Raw genomic sequence first — 20,773 nt, 5'->3', positions numbered from 1 at the left:
TATTTTAAGACCATAGGACATGAAACAGATGGGGGAAAGAGAAGATCCTCCAAATTCTAGGAGCAAAGTTGAGCCTGGAACTATGGGTGACCAATCACCACGCCAGCATTCTTCCCATTTAATAATGGGATCCTTCTATAATTGTTTTCAAATCTTATTTTCAACCTAACAAAACAACATCAACAACAACAACAGCCCTTTGTTAGAGCCAGGTACTTCTGTCTATTACTATCTCAATCAACACAACTGACTTTGCTCCTATCAATGGATAGGAAATCTATTCACTTATTCTTATTCTCTACCTACTTCCAAAAAGGTTCAAATTGACTTATAAAACAAAGGCATGAGGTATGGCCAAAAGAGCAAAAGTTTGAAAATCAGTCAGATCCAGGCTTGTGACTTTCTGTGGTGGTCATAGCCAAGTTCTTTAACTTTCCTGCCCCTCAGTTCTCCTCAGCTACAAAATGGGTACACTCAACCTCTCTAACCAGGCAATTTGTGATTGAGATGGTATCTGTAAAATGTATGCCAGAATCTGGCCCACAGTATACATCTCAACCAAAAAAATAAAAAAATTAAAAAATAAAATAAATAAAAAGGAGAGAGAGAGAAAGAGAGAGAAAAGGGTTAAGTAATAAAGTGTATGTGTGTGAGAGAGAGAGAGAGACGGAGGATAATGAAAAATTATATCAAATACCTAAATAAGGGAAGCTCTACTGTACTTTCTGGCAGCCCTGGCAACAGGAAAGCAGGATTGTTCCACCATTCTCATCATTAAATAAAGGGATGCATGTAAGTTCATCAGGACAGAGAAAGTTCTTATTTCTAAATGCAGAGAGGTTCACATATACTAGAGTGAACGTGTGTGCACACACACATACACACTCACGCACGCTTACACCATTTTTCTCTTCAACAGGAACAGGGCAAATGGCTCTCCAGAGCCCTGCTGCCCCTCTGACACCACACTACTGCTGCTTGCAATGAAGTACTTCAACAGTTAAAACATTTTTGTGCCAATATTTTAAGAGTGCAGAAGGTTCCAAATTACATGTAAAATAAACAATGCCAGACTGTGAAAACTCTTGGCTGCAACGTTCTCTGATGTTAACAAGAGTTTCTTTATTACTGTAACCTTTCAGAAGTGAATAAAAATTATTTCTCTGCCCTAGTTTTGCCCTCCAGTAAAAGGGAAGAGAACAGTGACCATGGAAAGAGCTGTACAATGACCTCTCATGAAGGCTAGGAGGCTGGGAAGGGGGCAGTTTAAAACACAAAGCTTTCCATATATGTTTCTAGTCAAAGGTTAGAAATTTAGTTTGTGCTCTGCTGATCATATTGTAAAATTTTATGTTCCTAATATTTTTATGTAACTAAAACCCTCAGGGAGACCAGAGGGCATTTGCAAGAGCCCAAACTAAGCTGATGTTAAGAGAAAACCCAAATCTTGATCAAGGCTCCTTAGCCACTTAGAGAACTTCATTACTCTGAAAATGAGTCTGAAGGGCCTTTAAAAAAAAAAAAAAAGAGGAAGAAATTCTATAGGTGGCCAGGACTTAGACAAAATATGTTATTTTGCAGACCTTTGAGTCGAGGAGTCTCTGAATATTGGATACCCAAAAGGATCTCAAAATGGAGCTAGTCTGGATAAAGAGAGTCTGCTTTCAGCACTGTAGGAAATGGAAAAAAGTCACCATACAAAAGCAAACATGCTTTGTCCTCTCACACCATCCTGCCTCTACTCACACTGCTCCTCTGCCTGGAAGGTTCCTCTCATCTATCAAACGCTTATCTGAAAAGATACAACCCAAATGTCATCTACACCAAGCTTCTCTCCTCTGGGCCTTCTCAGCAATTTTTAAATATCACAATCTCTTAATATTGTAATCACCTGTTTATATGTTTGTCTTCCCCTACTAGACTGGGGAGCCAGGGACAATATCTTCATCATCTGTGTATCTCCAGTGCCTAGCAGAGTACCTGGAAGCTAGCAGGCCACAATAAAATGGATGGATAGATGGGTAAAACCTTGTTTGTGTCTGGGAACAGAAATCAGACAGAGAATGATGAACTGCTAAAAAAACAGAACACAAGCTCTGGGATTTAACACAAGGCTAGCTTTTCAGACTCTCACAGAGTTGCGGAATGTTAAGTCTGGAAGAGAATTTAGAAATCATCTAGCTCTCCTCCCCAGAGAGGTGAGGTGATTTGACTTACTAGAGCTCACTCAGAGAGTGGCCAGGCTGGCCAGGACTCCCTCCATTATACCATACCATTCCTTCTCTCTACTGTAGACAGTTAAATGTGTAAAAATTTTTTGGCAGTAAGATAAGAAATATGATTAAGACTACATATTATGAGAATGTTATTTTGTTATAAACAAGTAACAATAGATGTCACCCTAAAATTCAAATAACTTGATACAAAATGCAATATCTGAGTTGCTCAAAAACTTAAACATAGCATCACCATATGTCCCAGCAATTCCACTCCTAAGTAATATACCCAAGAGAACTGAAAACCTATGTTCGGACAAAATCCTGTACATGAATGTTCACAGCAGCATTATTCATAAAAGCCAAAAAAAAAAAAAAAAAAAAGGAAATAACACAAATGTCCACCAATTGATAAAATGGATAATTAAATGTGGCATATTCATACAACAGACAACATAGAAAGGAATGAAGTACTGCGGTGCCTGGGTGGCTCAGTCAGTTGAGCAGCCGACTCTTGATTTCGCTCACGTCATGCATGATCTCATAGTTTGTGAGACTGAATCCCAAGGCAGGCTCTACACTGTCAGCTTGGGATTCTCTTTCTCCCTCTCTCTCTGCCCCTCCCCTGCTTGCTCGTGCACTTCTGTCTCTCAAAATAAATAAACATTAAAAAAAAAAAAAAGGAATGGAGTACTGACACACACTATAACATGGATAAACCTTGAAAACATTAAGCTAAGTGAAAGTAGTCAGAAAAGGCCACATATTATATGGTTCCATTTATACGAAATGTCTCATTATAGGTAAATCGATGGAAACAGAAAGTAGACTAGGAGTTTAGGGGCTGAGGGAAGACAGGAATGGGGAGTAGCTGCTAATGGGCACAGGGTTTCTTTCTGAGGTGATGAAAATGTTCTGGAATTAGATAGTGATGGTTGCATAACACTGTGAATTTACTTAAAAAAATACACTAAAAATGATGGAATTTATGGTAGATGAATTATAACTCCATTTTTTTTAAAATGTAAGTAAAAAGATATAATCTCTGCCCTCTAGGAGAATTTAACCGAAGGAGTCTGGACCAACATACAGACATACTCAAGGACTGAGAGGTTCAGTGTTATGTGACAAGTAATGTTATGCAAGATAGAGGAAGAAGGAAACAACACTTAAGTTAAAAATCTCAATGCTTATGTTAGAGCCATAGTTCTTAGTGATGACCTTTTCAGGCAGTACAGGGTAGTGATTAAGAGCATGGTCTCTCGAGTCTGGCAGATTTAGGTTCCAATCCAGGCTTTCATATTTACTGTGTAAGACTGGTTAAGTTACCTTACTGGTAGGGGGAATAACGGTCTCCCAAAAGAGACCTACGTCCTAATTCCTGGAACCTGGGAAAGGACCTCCTATGGGGGAAAAGGACTTTGTGGTTATGATTAGATTAAGGGTCTTCAGACCGGGAAGTTGCCCTGGATTATCCAGGTGGGCCCTAAATGTACCCTTATAAGAGGAAGCAGAAGTCCCTTAGACCCAGATAGAATAGGAGAAGGCAACATGACCACAGAGGAAGAGATTGGAGTGATGCGGCCATAAGCCAAAGAATGCCAGCAGTCACCAGAAGCTGGAAAGGGCAAAGAGAGATTTTCCCCTAAAACCTCCAGAAGGAGCACAGCTCTGCTAACACCTTGATTTTGGCCCAGTGAAACCGATTTCTGGCCTCCAGAACTATGGAGAATAATTTTGTGTTGTTTTAAGCCACCAAGTTTGTGGTAAGTTGTTACAGCAGCTACAGGAAACTAATACACTAACCTCTCTGATCCTAGTGTCTTCATCTATAAAACAAGGATAGAAATACTACTTATCTCACAGGTAAGATTGTTGTAAATGTAAAACCCATATGGTGCTTATAAAGTGCATATCAAAGAGGAAGTTCTATGTAAATGTTAGCTAATATGTTTCTGTATTATGCTGAAATCCTCTACTTTCACAGGGCACCTGTCCATGCCCAGACCCTGTTCCCCTCAGCAGGGAGAACAGTAAGAGCCAGCACTCAGGAGACTTAAGTTCCGCTCTTTAGTTGGTTTTTAACTTAAACTTACTCAGCTCTCCTTGAGCCAGTTTCTCTATCAGTTAAATGACAGGATGAGATTAGAGCAGTGGCCCTCTAACTGGGGAGCCTGTTAAAACAGATTGCCGGTGGGGAGCCTGAATGGCTCAGTCATTTAAGCATCTGACTCTTGATTTCGGTTCAGGTCATGATCTCACAATTTGTGAGACTGAACCCTGTGTCAGGCTCTGTGCTGACATGACAGCACAGAGCCTGCTTGGGATTCTCTCTCTCCCCTTCTCTGCCCCTCCCGTGTGTGTGCTCTCCCTCTCTCTCGCTCAAAATAAATAAACGTTGAAAAAAATAACAACCAAAAAACAGATTGCTGGGCCCTACCGCCAGAGTTTCTGATTCAGCAGATCCAGGGTGGAGCCCTAAACTTGCATTTTTAACAAGTTCTTAAATGATGTTGAGACTACTGGTCTGGGGACCACACTTTGAAACTCTCTGGACTAGCTTATTCAAGATTCCTTTCCAGTTTCAATAGTCTAAGACATCCAATAGATGTAGCATTCAAATAATAAACACTGCTGTATCAGGCTGAAATGTTTTACAACTAAGTTCTTTTCCTATGTTAAGAAAGTGGGGGATGGGAGAGTATGAAGTACATAGTTAAAGACTAGTTTTAACTTTTGAACTAAGCAGAATGAAAAATCTTAAGCAACAGTGGGAACAGGAAGAGGCTGTCCCCTTATCCAGAATGCTGGCCCCATTTTAATTTATCTTAATCCCACCTTTCTGCCTTTTCACCAGACCCCTCCCCCTCACGCCCTCCACGAGAAACACATCTAGGTGTCTCCTGAATTCATTTATTGGCTCGGCCGCGCACAGTATAATACCGCCTTTGTTAGTCTCCCAGCCCAGCCTCTCCTAGCACGGTGTTCAGTCTCCGTGTTCCTCTACTCTTAAAAAAACACAACCAAGGAGTCTCTGAAAAATAATTGTAAAATCAACTAAGGCAAATTCAGACTATGTGGAGACGTTCTGACTCTAAATGCTGGAAAAAGAAACAAATTCAGAACATTGTTAGCATTCTCACCTGTCCTTTCTTCCCCTTAATCTCTATTCGTCCTGTTGAGTAGGAAACCTCTGCCGTATTGGATTAGAAAGTCTGAGTAAAAGGGGCCTCAGGCTGCGGACTGTGCTGAAGAAATGGAATGCCTCGAGATTTGAGATTTGAGAAAAGCCGTCTTCTTGGCCTTTGGAAGTCCTTGGTAACCAAGGAGAAGGAACCTGCCATGAAGCTGATCCCTCGTGGACCCCAGTGAGGGATAATAGTATAGTAAAGTGGACACTGGACTGGGAACCAGCATCCCCTAGTTTGGGTCCTCATTCTGCTATTTTCTAGCTGCATGACCTCAGACAAATGAATTAAGTTCTCTGAGATCCCATTATCTCACCACAGAAATCAAGACAGTAGGACCGATGTATAGTCCATACCCTGAGATATGCATCAGAAATCTTCTGGGGAGACGTTTCAAAATTAACACATCCGAGCCCCTTCAGATTGAGAACCAGTGAATGAGAGAATGTCTGAGGCACTCAATCTAACACTCTAAACTTCATTTATTCCATAAAGTGAATTACAAATATAAATAATAAGAGAGCCAAGGAACCCAGGAGGGAGGTCAGGGAGAGAAAAATGAAACTCTTTTTGGGGAGGGGGCAGTCAGAGAAACTGAATCCAGGTGTGATAAGAGATCATTTATTAAGTCAATAATTGGGAGATAGTGCTGCCCAGTCACTAATAACAGAAGCAAGGACCTGTGTTCACTCAACAGGCATCTGAGGGGTGACTACGTTAGGCACTCTGTGTAAGACACCAGGAATCCAAGGATCCTTGTCCCATCTAATGGGCGTGACCTACACAAACCCAAAATTACAGCAGAGCATGGTAAGTCCTCTCTCAGAAGTTTGTGCGAAGTGCTGCAGCAGCAGAGAGAAGGGAGTGGCCAAATATACCAATATTATTGGTAAATATATATATATATATATATATATATGGAAAAGCTTCGTGGAAGAGGTACTATCCAACTATCTCTTACAGTGCCAGGAGCAGATAAGAAAGGTGCTGAGACCACTTCAGACAAAGGGAACTGCATAAACAAAAGCCCAGAGGCATAAAGGAACATAGCATACCATAGCGTCAATGACAATCTGGCATGCATGCGTGTGTGCACGTACATGCTCTTGAGCATGAACATTTGTGTATTAGAGGTTTGTTGGCAATCAGACTAAAAAGGTGGGCAGGGGCTAGAATGTGAAGATTTCTTTTCCCCTGTTTTTCACTTTGAAAAGATTCAAACTTAAAAAATGTTAAGAGCAGAGGGGTGCCTGGGTGGCTCAGTCGGTTAAATGGCCGACTTCAGCTCGGGTCACGATCTTGCAGTCTGTGAGTTCCTGTGAGCCCTGTGTTGGGCTCTGTGCTAACAGCTAAGAGCCTGGAGCCTGCTTTCAATTCTGTCTCCCTCTCTCTCTGTCCCTCCCCTGCTTGCTCTCTCTCTCAAAAATAATAAACATTTTTTTAAAAAGTTTAAAAAAAGAAAAAATGTAAGGTAGTGAAACAAAAACCTGTATGATTTTTAGATTCACAATTGTTAATATTTTGTAATATTTGCTTCATCTCTCTCTCTACACACGCACATGACCATTTTTCTTTTGCTAAACCATGTGAAAATATCAAACATTTCAGTCCTAAATATTAAATACTGTATCTTCTAAGAACATTCTCCTATATAACTATGAAGAGTTCTAAATACCATTGCTAAGATGTCTGAATTCTGTCTCTCACATTTCTAGACAGAGGAAGGGTACGATCAGATGTAGAAACTGGAAAAACCTCTAGTGGTTTATGTGGTGACAGGGTTCACTAGAGTAGAGAAAGTCCCGGAACTAGTTAGGAGACCATGTGCAATAAAGGAGAGATGATGAGGGTTGATATAAGCAACAGAACAGAAAGGGGGGATAAAATCGAAAGATATTTTGGGCAGAAAAGTGACAGGACAATTTGGATGCAGAGGATGAGGCAGGAGTTGAGGAAGGAAGACTAAGAATTCCTAAGTAGGATGGGGAGGGCAGGGCTGGACAGATAGAGATGACAGCCGAAGGAAGACAGGAAACCTAGGAAGAACAGGTTCATGGAGCTATTTATCCCATCTCCTGAGGGAGATTTATGTATTTATATATTTATTTTTATTTATTTATTTTAATTAAAAAAATTTTTAATGTTTTTTATTTATTTCTGAGAGAGAGAGAGAGAGCGTGAGCAGGGGAGGGTAAGAGAGAGAGGGAGTCACAGAATCTGAAGCAGGCTCCAGGCTCTGTAACCCAGGGCTCAAACCCACGAACCATGTGATCATGACCTGAGCTGAAGTCGGACACTTAACTGACTGAGCCACCCAGGGGCCCCTATGTATTTATTTTTAATATTTTGTAAATATTTTTAACATTTTATTTATATTTTTATTTTTGAGAGACAGAGACAGCAGGAAAGGGGCAGAATGACAGGGAGGCAGGCACAGAATCTGAAGCAGGCAGGCTCCAGGCTCTGAGCTGTCAGCCCAGAGCCCGACACGGGGTTCGAACCCAGGAACCATGAGATCATGACCTGGGTCAAAGTCAGATGCTTAACTGAGCCACCCAGGCTCCCCTAGAGATTTATTTAGAAGAAAGAACCATTAGCAACCCCTGAAAGGGAGATGTGGAAAATGGCTTTAGCTGTGCTCAGTATACACAGGTCTAAGCAGTATTAGAACCTATGGTACAAAAGGTGTCAAACAGAACAGGGCAACTAGAGAAACTAGAGAGACTGGAGAGGTAAACAGTTCTGAAATGATAAGCTGAATCAGGAGTACTTAGTATGAAGAGTATTTAAGAAGTGTATCCTAGAAAGAACAGTGTCCATGCACCAAGGCAGCCAGGGCTTTGAAAATGGAATTAGGTCACTGTCTTTCTCCTACAGAAATTCCATGAGGGAAACTGAAGATAACAAAAGGAATCAAATTCACTTATTGATTTATTCAGTCAAGAAACATTTACTGAATGCCTACTGAGTATAAAGCTCCATTTTAGGTACCCTAGGAATACCAAGATAAACAAATATGAATCAGACCTCAGTTAAGTCATAATCTATAATTGGAGGTAAAAACAGCCATGAGAGAGAGAAATGATCATGTGCATAGATAGAAGTTTTATGCTCTATTTAATTTCAATTTCAGAAAGGTTTATAACTTCTCTTTCAGGAACAAATCCTGAAATGAAGTGAGTCCAGTATGCAATGCAAAAGGACAGGCCAACTAAACCATCAGACTGACATTCCGATTGTATACTCCCAGGCATCTGATCAGTTACCAAACTGCCTAAAGCACATACTCCAAGGGCTCTTGCTACCTCTTAAGACCTGAGGCTAAGAAATTAGTGTAAAGAATGCATCTACTAAAGATACATCTCAGTTGGACCCTGCTAAAGTTCATGAGTCAATCCCAAAACGAAATTGCTCTGCCTTCTAAGAATTTAGCCTTCTTTCACCTAATAAACAAATATTCACTCCAACAGCTTCGGACATTTAATGTTTTGTGTTTGTTTGTTTGGTTTATTTTTTGAGAGAGAGAGAGACAGCATGAGTGTCCATGTGCACATGAGCGGGGGAGGGGCAGGGGGAGAGGAGGGGGGCGAGAGAGAGAGACAGAGACAGAGAGAGAAAGAGAATACCAAGCAGGCTCCATGCCCAGTGCAGAGCCTTTTGAACTCTGTGATTATGACCTGAGCCGAAATCAAGAGTCCAATACCCAACAGACTGAGACACCCAGGTATCCCCCAAATTAGGATATTCAAAACAAACAAAACAAAATAACTCCCAAAAGAAGGACTGATTTCTGGGAACAAACATGACTTATTTTAAAGGCCTCAAGCCCAAAGAATTGCTCTGTATTTACACTCCACCATTCATATCATTGGAAGCAAAACTACAGCCTTAAGTGGTCCTTGCCTTTTAAACTTTTTTTTTAATATTTTATTTATTTCTGAGAGAGAGAGAGAGAGAGAGACAGCATGAGCAGGGGAGGGTCAGAGAGAGAGGGAGACACAGAATCCGAAACAGGCTCCAGGCTCTGAGCTAGCTGTCAGCACAGAGCCCAATNACCCAACAGACTGAGACACCCAGGTATCCCCCAAATTAGGATATTCAAAACAAACAAAACAAAATAACTCCCAAAAGAAGGACTGATTTCTGGGAACAAACATGACTTATTTTAAAGGCCTCAAGCCCAAAGAATTGCTCTGTATTTACACTCCACCATTCATATCATTGGAAGCAAAACTACAGCCTTAAGTGGTCCTTGCCTTTTAAACTTTTTTTTTAATATTTTATTTATTTCTGAGAGAGAGAGAGAGAGAGAGACAGCATGAGCAGGGGAGGGTCAGAGAGAGAGGGAGACACAGAATCCGAAACAGGCTCCAGGCTCTGAGCTAGCTGTCAGCACAGAGCCCAATGCGGGGCTCGAACCCACGAACCATGAGATCATGACCCAAGCAAAAGTCAGATGCTTAAACGATTGAGCCACCCAGGTGCCCCAGTCCTTGCCTTTTAAATACTTTTGGCAGTGAGTTTTAATTCTGACCTAGAGATGCAAAGGATAGCAAAATCTTTACCTCCTGGTAATAAAACAGAAGAGTTTGAAGATTTTTGTGGGGAGGTAGGAAGGAAAAGGGAATGGAATTACAGTGGCCTGGAAGAAAATTTCCAGAAAAACTAAAGTATGTGTAATTCTTATTTTTAACATCCTTTATAAGGTCTTTGTTAGTTTAGAAACAAAAAATGCCTCATGTATTAGTTGTTTTTTAAAGTCAAATCCATTAGAAGATGGGAAAGCACGGAAAAAGAAAAAAATTGAGGGTAAAGGAAACAATTTCTCATTTTTTTTCTTCCAATATTTAAGACTAAGAGAGCAAACACATATGTTCAAAATGAAAAAGAATACCTCTCCACCCCACTTCTTCCAATACATACAGTGGACTTTCAGAAAGGTCTTCTGTTATCAGTCATTTACTAGGAGTCCATTCCGCCAAGGGGCAATGACAAGCACTTTGGAGAATACAAAGGATACAACTGATGCAGCCCCCAGGCAATTCACCTGGAAGATAGTCAATACACATGAATAACAAGGATACAAAATAGAGCCAAACGAAGGGCACATATAAGTTACTAAGGTATTTCCAGCTAGGGACAACTGAGATTGGCTTCCTGTATGGGGTGAAGGGATATAAAGGAATTGGGGCTGTGGTGTTAAGCAACCTAGTGTAGTATCGCACGGAGAAAGACACAAGACAGGAAGACCAAGGCATTCAGCTTGGCTGGAGTGAAGGGTATGTGAAGCAAGGATGGAATGTGATGTTCATTGAGTGCTTCCTATGTGCCAGGCACACGTGCTTGAAGGTTTCACATATTTACAGTTCACGAAGAGCTAGGGGAAATAAGTTTGGAAAGGTAGTCTGGAGTATGATCACAGAGGACCTTGCAAAGCAAAATGCTGGTTCTAAAAAGCAAAGCAGAATTTTACAAAGGAGTCCAGTTCAACCCACAGCTCCTCCACCTCTTTCTAGGCCCTCGGCACCACCCCATGAAGGAGCTCTGCTACAGAAGAGAACAGAAGACCTTGAGGTGACAAGACATTCATCCTTATTCTGGAAATGTGCTAGCAAGAAATCACCTGAAGTCCAGAGGAGACACCTGGCATGCCAGGGACCACTGATAAGGATAAACTTGAAATCTCTTACCTACTCCTTCTCACCCAGTTTCCAAGGCTTGGAAAGCTTAAACCTGCTCATTGTAAGCCACAAGGTGGAGATGTCTGGCAGGGCAGAACTAAGAGGAAGTCGTTTAGCCAGCCTAAGGTTACCATTAACACTTTGAGCCACTGCCTTGAGCTAATTTTTATGTTTGTTTTTTAAGTTTGGTTGAAATGTCACAAATGGAAAAATTAACTAAAGCGCCCCGGTTAGCCACAAGACTGGACACACCTGGCTGCAAACCCAGCAAAAGAAACTTGCTTCATTAGTAGGAGAGGCAGAAAGTGAAATTTACATCTAAAATGTGCCTGCACCAGGAGAAAGTGCTGAGGCCAAAGGCGCTGTCTGTTTTTACAGCTGCGTCAAGTCTTAGTTCCTCTACTCTTACCAACACTCAGGAGTGAGGCAAGGGCCCAAGGAAAAATGGTCTCCAACCTCTTCAGCTGCAACTCAGCTCACAAAGGTTTTTAAGAACCAGTTAATGAAATAAAACAAGACCAGATGAGGTGATATAATGAACTTTATTTCCACAGCTAATTTATATGTTTAAATCCCAAATAATGTTTTTTTAAGTTAGAACTCTCTAAATTATTGATGTGATTTTTGTAACCTCAAACTTAACACTTTTATTTTATACCAGCTTCACTAATGATATATGAGTCTGCCTTGTTTTTCACAATATTGGGCTCCTAAAAGCCGATAAAAAGCAAAAATTTTTTAAATGAAAATGTCCTCAGTAAATGAGATTGCAACTCTAATTTCAAGGGAATTCTTGATTCAAATTTCTGATTCCTCATTAATTCACAAATGGCTCCGCTCAAAGTAATAGCCTTTAAGAATTCTTTGGCATGTAAAAAAATCACCACTTCGTTGATCAGTCTTATAAATTCTACTTTTTATATGAGTTTTCTTAAAGATGTACACCTGGGATGCCAAATTACACAGAGAAAGATTTACAAATTACCACCTTCAAATCATAGATTTCAAAGCACCCCAACAATCCACATTTTTTTAAGGAAACTGAAGCACAGAGGAGGAAAGACTTGGCAGCCAGGGTCAGAACAAGGCCAGACTGGCTCCCTCCTACTTTCTCCAGCCACATGTCCCTAACTTTCCCATTTCTTTAGGCTGTACGCACTCAGAAGACAAAGAACCCCTCTATATACAATCACAATCACAACAGAGAAGTGGTTAACAAATAATTTTCTTGCCTGTATAAAGGGTGTCTGTCTGTTTATACCATGAGTTGGTAGTTATAGTCTACTATAACAGAAAAGCAATAATACTAATTCCCCAACTCATCCAAACCTCTGTTATTTTTAAATCACTATCTTTTATTTATAGTCTTTGTAACTAAACCGGGGCTTGGCACTTCTCTTCATGCAGGTGAATTTACAAGTCTATACCTAGGGAGTATTATGGATCATCGAAAACTTGACTATTCAAAGTGTGGTTGCCCCATCCTCACCCAGCTCCACCTGTGGCCCTGGCATCACCTGAAGCTTTCTAGAAATGTAGACTCTGGCAGCACCCCAACCTACTGAATCAGAATCTGTATTTTAACAAGATCCCCAGTGGACTACAGGCACATTAAAATGTGAAAAACACTGATCTAACACCTTTCTCTACAGGACAACACCATATCTAGAACAATTCAGAAAGAAAAATGGTTGGTTAAAATGGGAAGGAAGGGGAAGAAGAAACTAATTCCTGTAGGACTGCACTGAGGTACATATAGACTAGAAACAAATCAAGTATCATCTATCTGATAAGTTGTCTTTAAAATAGAATTTCAAGGGGTGCCTGGGTGGCTTAGTCGGTTGGGCGTCCGACTTTCGCCTAGGTCATGATCTCACGGTTCGTGGGTTCGAGCCCCGCGTCGGGCTCTATGCTGACTGCCAGCTCAGAGCCTGGAGCCTGTTTCAGTCTGTGACTCCCTTTCTCTCTGACCCTCCCCTGCTCACGCTGTCTCTCTCTCTCTATCCTAGAATAAATTAAAAAAAAAAAAAACATTAAAAAAAAATAAAATAGAATTTCAATTCATTCATTCAACAAGTATTTATTTATCTGATGTTTACTATGTAAGCAAAAAAGTGTTAAGACAGGGGCGCCTGGGTGGCTTAGTCGGTTAAGCGTCCGACTTTCGCTTAGGTCATGATCTCGCGGTTCGTGGGTTCAGGCCCCGCGTCGGGCTCTGTACTGACTGACACCTCAGAGCCTGGAGCCTGTTTCAGTCTGTGACTCCCTCTCTCTCTGACCCTCCCCTGCTCACGCTGTCTCTCTCTCTCTCTCCTAGAAATAAATAAAAATATTAAAAGAAAAAGTGTTAAGACAGGTCTCCTGCCTTCGTTAAGCATGCAGTCAAGTAGAAGTGACATTATAAAGTAACACAGGAGAAGGTTCAAAGTGTTGGAGATTGTGATGGAGATATATATAGAGGTCCAAAGGAACCAAAGGAAACCAGAGGTCCAAAGGAAATTCATGGTAGAAGAGTAATAACTAAAAGGTTTCTGTAATTCAAGAGTCAGTAACCTATGGCTCATTAAGCTATTCACATTGTGGACAGCAGTGGTCCACACGGCTCCACCAGTCCAACATCCAGCCGGGTTTAGTCAATAGTGATAAGAAAAACAGGCTAACTGGGGCGCCTGGGTGGCTTAGTCGGTTAAGCGTCCGACTTTCGCTTGGGTCATGATCTCGCGGTTCGTGGGTTTGAGCCCCGCGTCGGGCTCTGTGCTGACTGCCAGCTCGGAGCCTGGAGCCTGTTTCAGTCTGTGACTCCCTCTCTCTGACCCTCCCCTGCTCACTCTGTCTCTCTCTCTCTCCTAGAAATAAATAAAACATTTAAAAAATTTAAAAAAAAAAAAGAAAAAGAAAAACAGGCTAACTAATAGAAAAGCTACTATGTCACTGCACCGCAGACAGTCAGGCTTTGGCTGGCCAGGGCGTGTCACTGGTTATCATTAAATGATCTGAAACTACCAGCACCACCCATGTCCACTGTGTGCTGCCACAGCATTGCACGGTAAATGCTTGAGGGCATGTGGAACACCAAACTGCACAAATAGCTTAAAGATTGATGAGCCACTCTGGGCAGCGAAGATAGCAGAAAGTTTAGTCACATGAATAAGAAACCAAAGAACACAATTATAAACACAGTCAAATACTCACTGAATCCAAAACAAATTTGATGATGATACCAGCTAAAACTCTGATATATGCTATCATCTTAGAATGTACAGAAATGCCAATGTTCTATTGCCCCAGAGAAAGGCATGTAAATGTCATTGAAGATATCTAAAAACAAACCCATGTCCACTGTGCTTCCTATATATGCAGTTCCTCCAAAGACATGGGAATTTGGAAATAGGCGCTCAGTGGGCAACCATCATTTCCATGGTTTAGTCTCAAAGACCACAATTTTACAAAGAGTAAGCACATGATACCATCAGACACATAGGAGTATGTGAAAATAACTACAATAAGTAAAACATGTGGACAACCTTCCACTTAACTCCTGTGTAGCATGGAAAATCTCCAAGACATACTGTTGAGTGAAAAAAACTAAGTACGTATTTATTACAAGTTAGCACATACAGGACAATATCATGTATAATAAAATATATAAACACAAAACCAGTATTACATATTTTCTGTAAGAAGTTATACAGAAAAAAGCTGTGAAAGATATATACCAAAGTGGAAATAGTGATTACTTCTTGAAAGGAAATAACTGGCCAGGAATGAGATTGAGGATTAAGGGGATTTCGATCTTAGTTAAAACATTTTGAATTTAAAAAATAACTGTAGGAGCGCCTGGGTGGCTCAGTGGGTTAAGCGTCCGACTCTGGCTCAGGTCATGATCTCACGGTTCGTGGGTTCGAGCCCCGCATCAGGCTCTGTGCTGATAGCCAGCTCAGAGCCTGGAGCCTGTTTCAGATTCTGTGTCTCCCTCTCTCCCTGATCCTTCCCTGCTCACGCTGTCTCTCCCTCTCTCTCTCTCTCAGAAATAAATAAAATATATATATAAAATAATAAGTGTAAAGTAAAAACATACCTAATATGTATTAAGTTAAAAAACCAAGATGTAAAATTGTGTGTAGTAGAAGCCCATTTGTGTTATGTTAAAAGAAGAATATACATTTATATATTTGCATTTGTATAGAAAACAACCAGAAGGCTACACATCAACTCTTAACAAAGGTTACTTTGGGGGAGTTGGCCTGGGGAAAAGACACTTGTTCCTACATTAAACGCTTTTTACTCTTTGATTTTTATTCAATGAACATGCATGACTTCTATAATACATATGTAAACTCTGTTTACTCCTTAGTCCATACGGAGAAATTTGTAATGAAAAAAAAAAACCAAATTAACCCATTTTATGACCCATCTGACAATTCTGCTTTAGATGGTCCCAAACTGGGAGGCAACAAAATGGGAAATAAACAAAGATTATAATCAATTAAAATATGGTTTAGACACAAAAATACATAACATATACAAAGGAAAAGATTACTCTTTATATAACCAACTGTATTCTAATGGTTTGGTGACATTTTTCTATTATAATTACATTCTATGCTATATATATGTTATATATCCTCCTTTCTCAGGTTAATTATTAAACATACTAATGTACATTTTCAGTAGATACCATGCCAAATTATTCTAGGCTGTTAGTGATCAAAGACATGTTTTTCAGTTTCTGAGGGCAGCTGGAGGCCCAATGCCAGGGTATTTCCATCAAAACTAACATAGAGGAGAACCTGTTCAAACACTGAATTGGTGTCAAATGCACAGTGTCCTAAAATTCTATTATTTTGGGCTTAACATTCATTTCTAAACACAGGATGTCCTCACATTGACAAACCATAATAATGTGTGACACATAAATAAAGTGCCCATGGCATGTCAGTCCCCACAGAGGCAGAAGCAACTCTAGCTGAATTACCACTTGACATTAGGCAGCATTATACAAAAATCTAAAAGCAAAGCCATTCTAGATGAGATGAAACTTCAACTCAAGTCAGGCAATCTCTCATTGGAGTTGTCCAGGACCAGAATCTGATAGCGTTTACTTACCCCCATGACTCGGCCACGCTGCTCAACATCCTCCCACATAAAATGAACTATGATCCGACACATATATTTCCCACTCCTGCCTTCCTGTTTCATTCGGACTAGACACATCCTGGATGAGAAGAAGACATAAAGAGTAACTGGTTGTTTACATTTTTTACATCACACATGTGCAATAAGTAATTTCAGCAAAGAACAGAATAAAAAAAAAACTAGAAATGACCTTATTTTGTAAAGAAACACTTTTATTGAAGTATAACATAGATACTGTAAAGCACACAAATCTTAAGTATATAGCTTGATGGATTTTTACATGTTATTTATAGCCATGTAAGCAACACCCAGATCAAGAAAGAGATTATTTAGAGCACCTCAGAAGGCACTCTCATACATGAAAGGGACATACATTTAGTTGTTAGAAGATAAGTAAGTCATTTTACTGAATGAAAACATGAGTCCTAAAGAAGGAAGTAATCTGCACAATACCACAGAGTAGTCAGTCTGTAAAGATGGGTATAATGCTGTGTGTACAACACAGAAGCTACTAGCTACATGTGGCTATTGAGTACTTTAAATGTGATCAGTTCCAACTGACATGTAGTATAAGTTTAAGATTTCAAAGATCTAGTTCAACAAAAAGACTACAAATATTTCAAATATTTTATACTGCTTACAGGTTGAAATATTATTTCAGATATAGTGAGTTAAATGAAATGTATTATTAAAATTAATTTCATAATATTTTCTTTTTACTTTTTTAAATGGAACTATTAGAAGTGTTTAAATATATGACTTGCGTTATTTGATGCACAGCACTTACCTAGAACACAGATCACAGAAAGTATTATGATTTCACTTATGTAATTATCGAATCATTTCCCCCATGAAAATATAAGTTCCATTGGAGGAAAAGATCAAGTCTGAAATGGTTTTTTCTTTTTTTTAACAATTGTATATCTAGGGCTTAAGTATTGTAGATACTTAGTATTTATTTGCTAAATAAATAAGTGAATAAAACATCTCAGGGTTAAGTTTGGGGCTTCTCCTATACCACACTGCCTCTAGTCCATAAGGCTCTCTTCTTAAAACTTTCCATAAGAATATAAGAATTATATTTTATTTTATTAATTAGTAAATATAATAATATACTTAATTATATACAAGAATATAAACAGGGGGCGCCTGGATGGCTCAGTCGGTTAAACATCTGACTTTGGCTCAAGTCATGACCTCACGGACCCATGGGTTCAAGCCCCGCATAGGGCTCTGTACTGACAGCTCCGAGCTGGAGCCTCCTTCTGATTCTGTGTCTCCCTCTCTCTCTGCCCCTCCCTTGCTTGTGCTCTGTCTCTCTCCATCTCTCAAAAATAAATAAACACTTAAAAAATGTTTTTAAACAAAACATTTAAAAAAAAAAAGAATATAAATAGGGTCATCAACTTCCCAAACTAGTTCCTAATCTCAATGAACATCCCTCTTTCTATTATCTCTTACTTAAGTTTTTAAGTGACTACAACTGGACTATTCATCAAAAGACAATTCCTGCTATAGTTATGGAATAGTCAGTCTAAACCGACAATTAATCCTGCCCGTTAAAATCCACTAGCAATAGTATGGCACAATGGAATGATTCCAGCCTGGCCTGCATCAACATCTCTGTTAACAACTAAGATGTAGAAAAGAAAACACTTATCAAACTTGCAGATGACAAGGGGCTGGGCAGGAAGATAAATATGCTGGATGACCCAACCATGAACCAAAAATACTCCAAGACACTGTTTCAATGGACTGAATCTAACAGAATAAATTTGAACAGGGATAAACCTACATCCTGCACTTGGGTCTAAAAGAACTGTAGTGGTACAGGATAGGTGAGTCATGACATCTCTACATGTGAAAAAGCCTTATAGACTTAAGTTGACAACTGACTTCAAAGGAAATCAAGGTGATGATGAGGTTGCTCCCCAAATTAATGTGATTCTAACTATAGTAGTGGAAATGTAGTATCTTCAGTGTGCAAAGTGAGATTTTTGCTCCATTCAGCACAGGTCAGACTCTGCCTGGAATACTATTCATCATTTTGAACATCATTTTATACATATATATGTATAATAAATATATATATTTTAAATTTATTTTGGGGGGTGAGTACAAGCAGGGTAGGGGCAGAAAGAGGGGGACAGAGGATCTGAAGAGGGCTCTGCACTGACAGGCTGATCGCAGTGAGCCTGATGTGGGGCTTGAACTCATGAACTGCAAGATCATGATCTGAGCCAAAGTTGGATGCTCTACCAACTGAGCCACCCAGGTACCCCTGAATATTATATTTTAAGAGACAAGAGGAAGAGATGAAAGATCAGAAGATATATAACCTGGAGAAAAACAGGAGAGTTGCCTTAAATACTGTAGAAAAGCAATTAGACTATTGGTCCAAGAGTTAGTCAGAATCAATGGGGTAAGCCACAGAGGGAGAAAAAAATCACTCAACACAACACTGAAAACAATAACTCTTTAGCAGGAGAAGTTTCTGAAGATTTGAATGGTGGAATGAATAAGCCCAAGACACAGAATGTGTCTACTTCTGAAGAGATGAATAAATGCTTTGTGAAAACTCAGCTATCTGACAAGTTGACTACATGATCTTTAACATCCCTTCCCATCATGAGATTTGCTGATGCTGTGATTTTAAATTTGTATCTTCTGAACCCAGTTAGTGCCTAAGAAATAACACTTTATAACAATAAAAACAGGTCATGGAAAAAGACTTGGCTACTTCATAGAATATAGAATATATTCCAAAGCAGAAACAAACTGGGTAAAGTTCAATAGTTCTTTTTCATAAAATTAATCAAATCACTCTTGTCGGCCTCTCACCCGAAAAGACACTGTGTGTTTTGATGCTTAAGTGTCGTCAGAGGCTAATTCATCAACAGTAATAGTGAGGTAATGGAATTCTTCATTTATTTGAAAATTCTATAGTTTGTTAATACACCTGCCCTCTGAGGTTTAAAAGGCACAGATTTTCTCAAACTATAAAGTATACATTATACTATGCTCACCACAAGTGTAGCTACCATGTGTCATCATACAACCAACCCTATATGATACCATTTTGGCTATATTCTCTATGATGTATCTTTTATCTCCATGACTTATTCATTCCATAAACTGGAAGCCTGTATCTCCTACTCCCTCCTCAGCCATTTTGCCCATCCCCCAACCTCTCCCCCTTCTGGCAACCATCAGTTTATTCTGTGTACTTATAAGTCTATTTCTGATTTTTATTTGTTTATTCATTTGGTTTTTTAGATTCCATGTATTAGTGAAGTCATATGGTATTTGTCTTTTTCTGACTTACTTCAATTAGCATAATACCCTCTAGGTCCATTCTTGTTGTGAAAACTGTCAAGATCTCATCCTTTTTATGGCTGAGTAATATTCTATTGCATACACACACACACCACATCTTCTCTATCCAATCATCTACTGATGGACACTTCAGCTGCTTCATATATTGGCTATTGTAGATAATACTGCAATAAACACAGAGGTGCATATATATTTTCAAATTTGTGTTTTCATTATTTGGGTAAATACCCAGTAGTGGAATTACTGGCCCATATGGGATTTCTACTTTTAATTTTTTGAGGAACCTCCATACTGTTTTCTATAGCGGCTTACCAATTTACATTCCTGCCAACAGTAACGAGGGCTCCTTTTTCTCCATAGCCTCGCCAACACTTGTTATTTCTTGTCTTTTTTTATTCTAGCCATTCTCACAGATGTAAAGTGATATCTCACTTTAGTTTTGATTTACACAGCCCTTATGATGAGTGATGCTAAACATCTCTCTATGTGTCTGTTGGCCATCTGCATGTCTTTTTTGGAAAAATGTCTATTCAGGTCCTCTGCCCATTTTTAATTGGATTATTTATTTGTGAGGGAATGCTGAGTCATAGAAGTTCTTTGTATACTTTGGACATCAACCTCTTATCAGATAGATCATTTGTGAATATCTTCTCCTTCCCATTCAGTAGGCTGGTTGCCTTTTCATTTTGTTGATGGTTTCCTTCACTATGCAAAAGATTTTTCTTTTGGTGTAGTCCAAGGCTGGTATTCCTACTGTCCCAACTTTATAATTAAAGAAAATGAGTTGGGGCGCCTGGGTGGCTTAGTCGGTTAAGCGTCCGACTTTCGCTTAGGTCATGATCTCGCGGTTCGTGGGTTCGAGCCCCGCGTCGGGCTCTGTGCTGACTGCCAGCTCAGAGCCTGGAGCCTGTTTCAGTCTGTGACTCTCTCTCTCTCTGACCCTCCCCTGCTCACGCTGTCTCTCTCTCTCTCCTAGAAATAAATAAAACATTAAAAAAAATAAAGAAAGAAAGAAAATGAGTCTTAGAGAAGTAACTTGCCTAAAGTTACAACCACTAGGTTTATAAGTGAGATATGGACCCTGATAATCTTGATCCCAGAGTTGTACTGTTCTTCTGCCTACTTTAATGACTAGTACCTATTTTAGAATCCATTTACTCTATTTTTCATTTAATCTTCACAAGGGCAGTAACAGTTTCAAAACTAGCATCACACT

At 39.6% G+C, this 20,773-nt stretch overlaps 1 protein-coding gene across 1 annotated transcript in view; it reads right to left on the bottom strand.

The window, feature by feature from the left end:
• Nucleotides 1–20,773, bottom strand: part of UQCC1 (ubiquinol-cytochrome c reductase complex assembly factor 1) — a 98,951-nt gene that overhangs the window by 29,595 nt on the left and 48,583 nt on the right. Inside the window, exon 7 of the mRNA XM_077769276.1 lies at nucleotides 16,192–16,300. Within this exon, the coding sequence (XP_077625402.1) occupies nucleotides 16,192–16,300 (109 nt within the window). The remainder of the gene's footprint in view (nucleotides 1–16,191; nucleotides 16,301–20,773) is intronic.

This window comes from Crocuta crocuta, unplaced genomic scaffold (assembly GCF_008692635.1).
Source record: "Crocuta crocuta isolate KB4526 unplaced genomic scaffold, BGI_CrCroc_1.0 scaffold445, whole genome shotgun sequence".
Classification (NCBI taxonomy): domain Eukaryota; kingdom Metazoa; phylum Chordata; class Mammalia; order Carnivora; family Hyaenidae; genus Crocuta; species Crocuta crocuta.
This window is presented reverse-complemented; position numbering and strand designations above follow the sequence as displayed.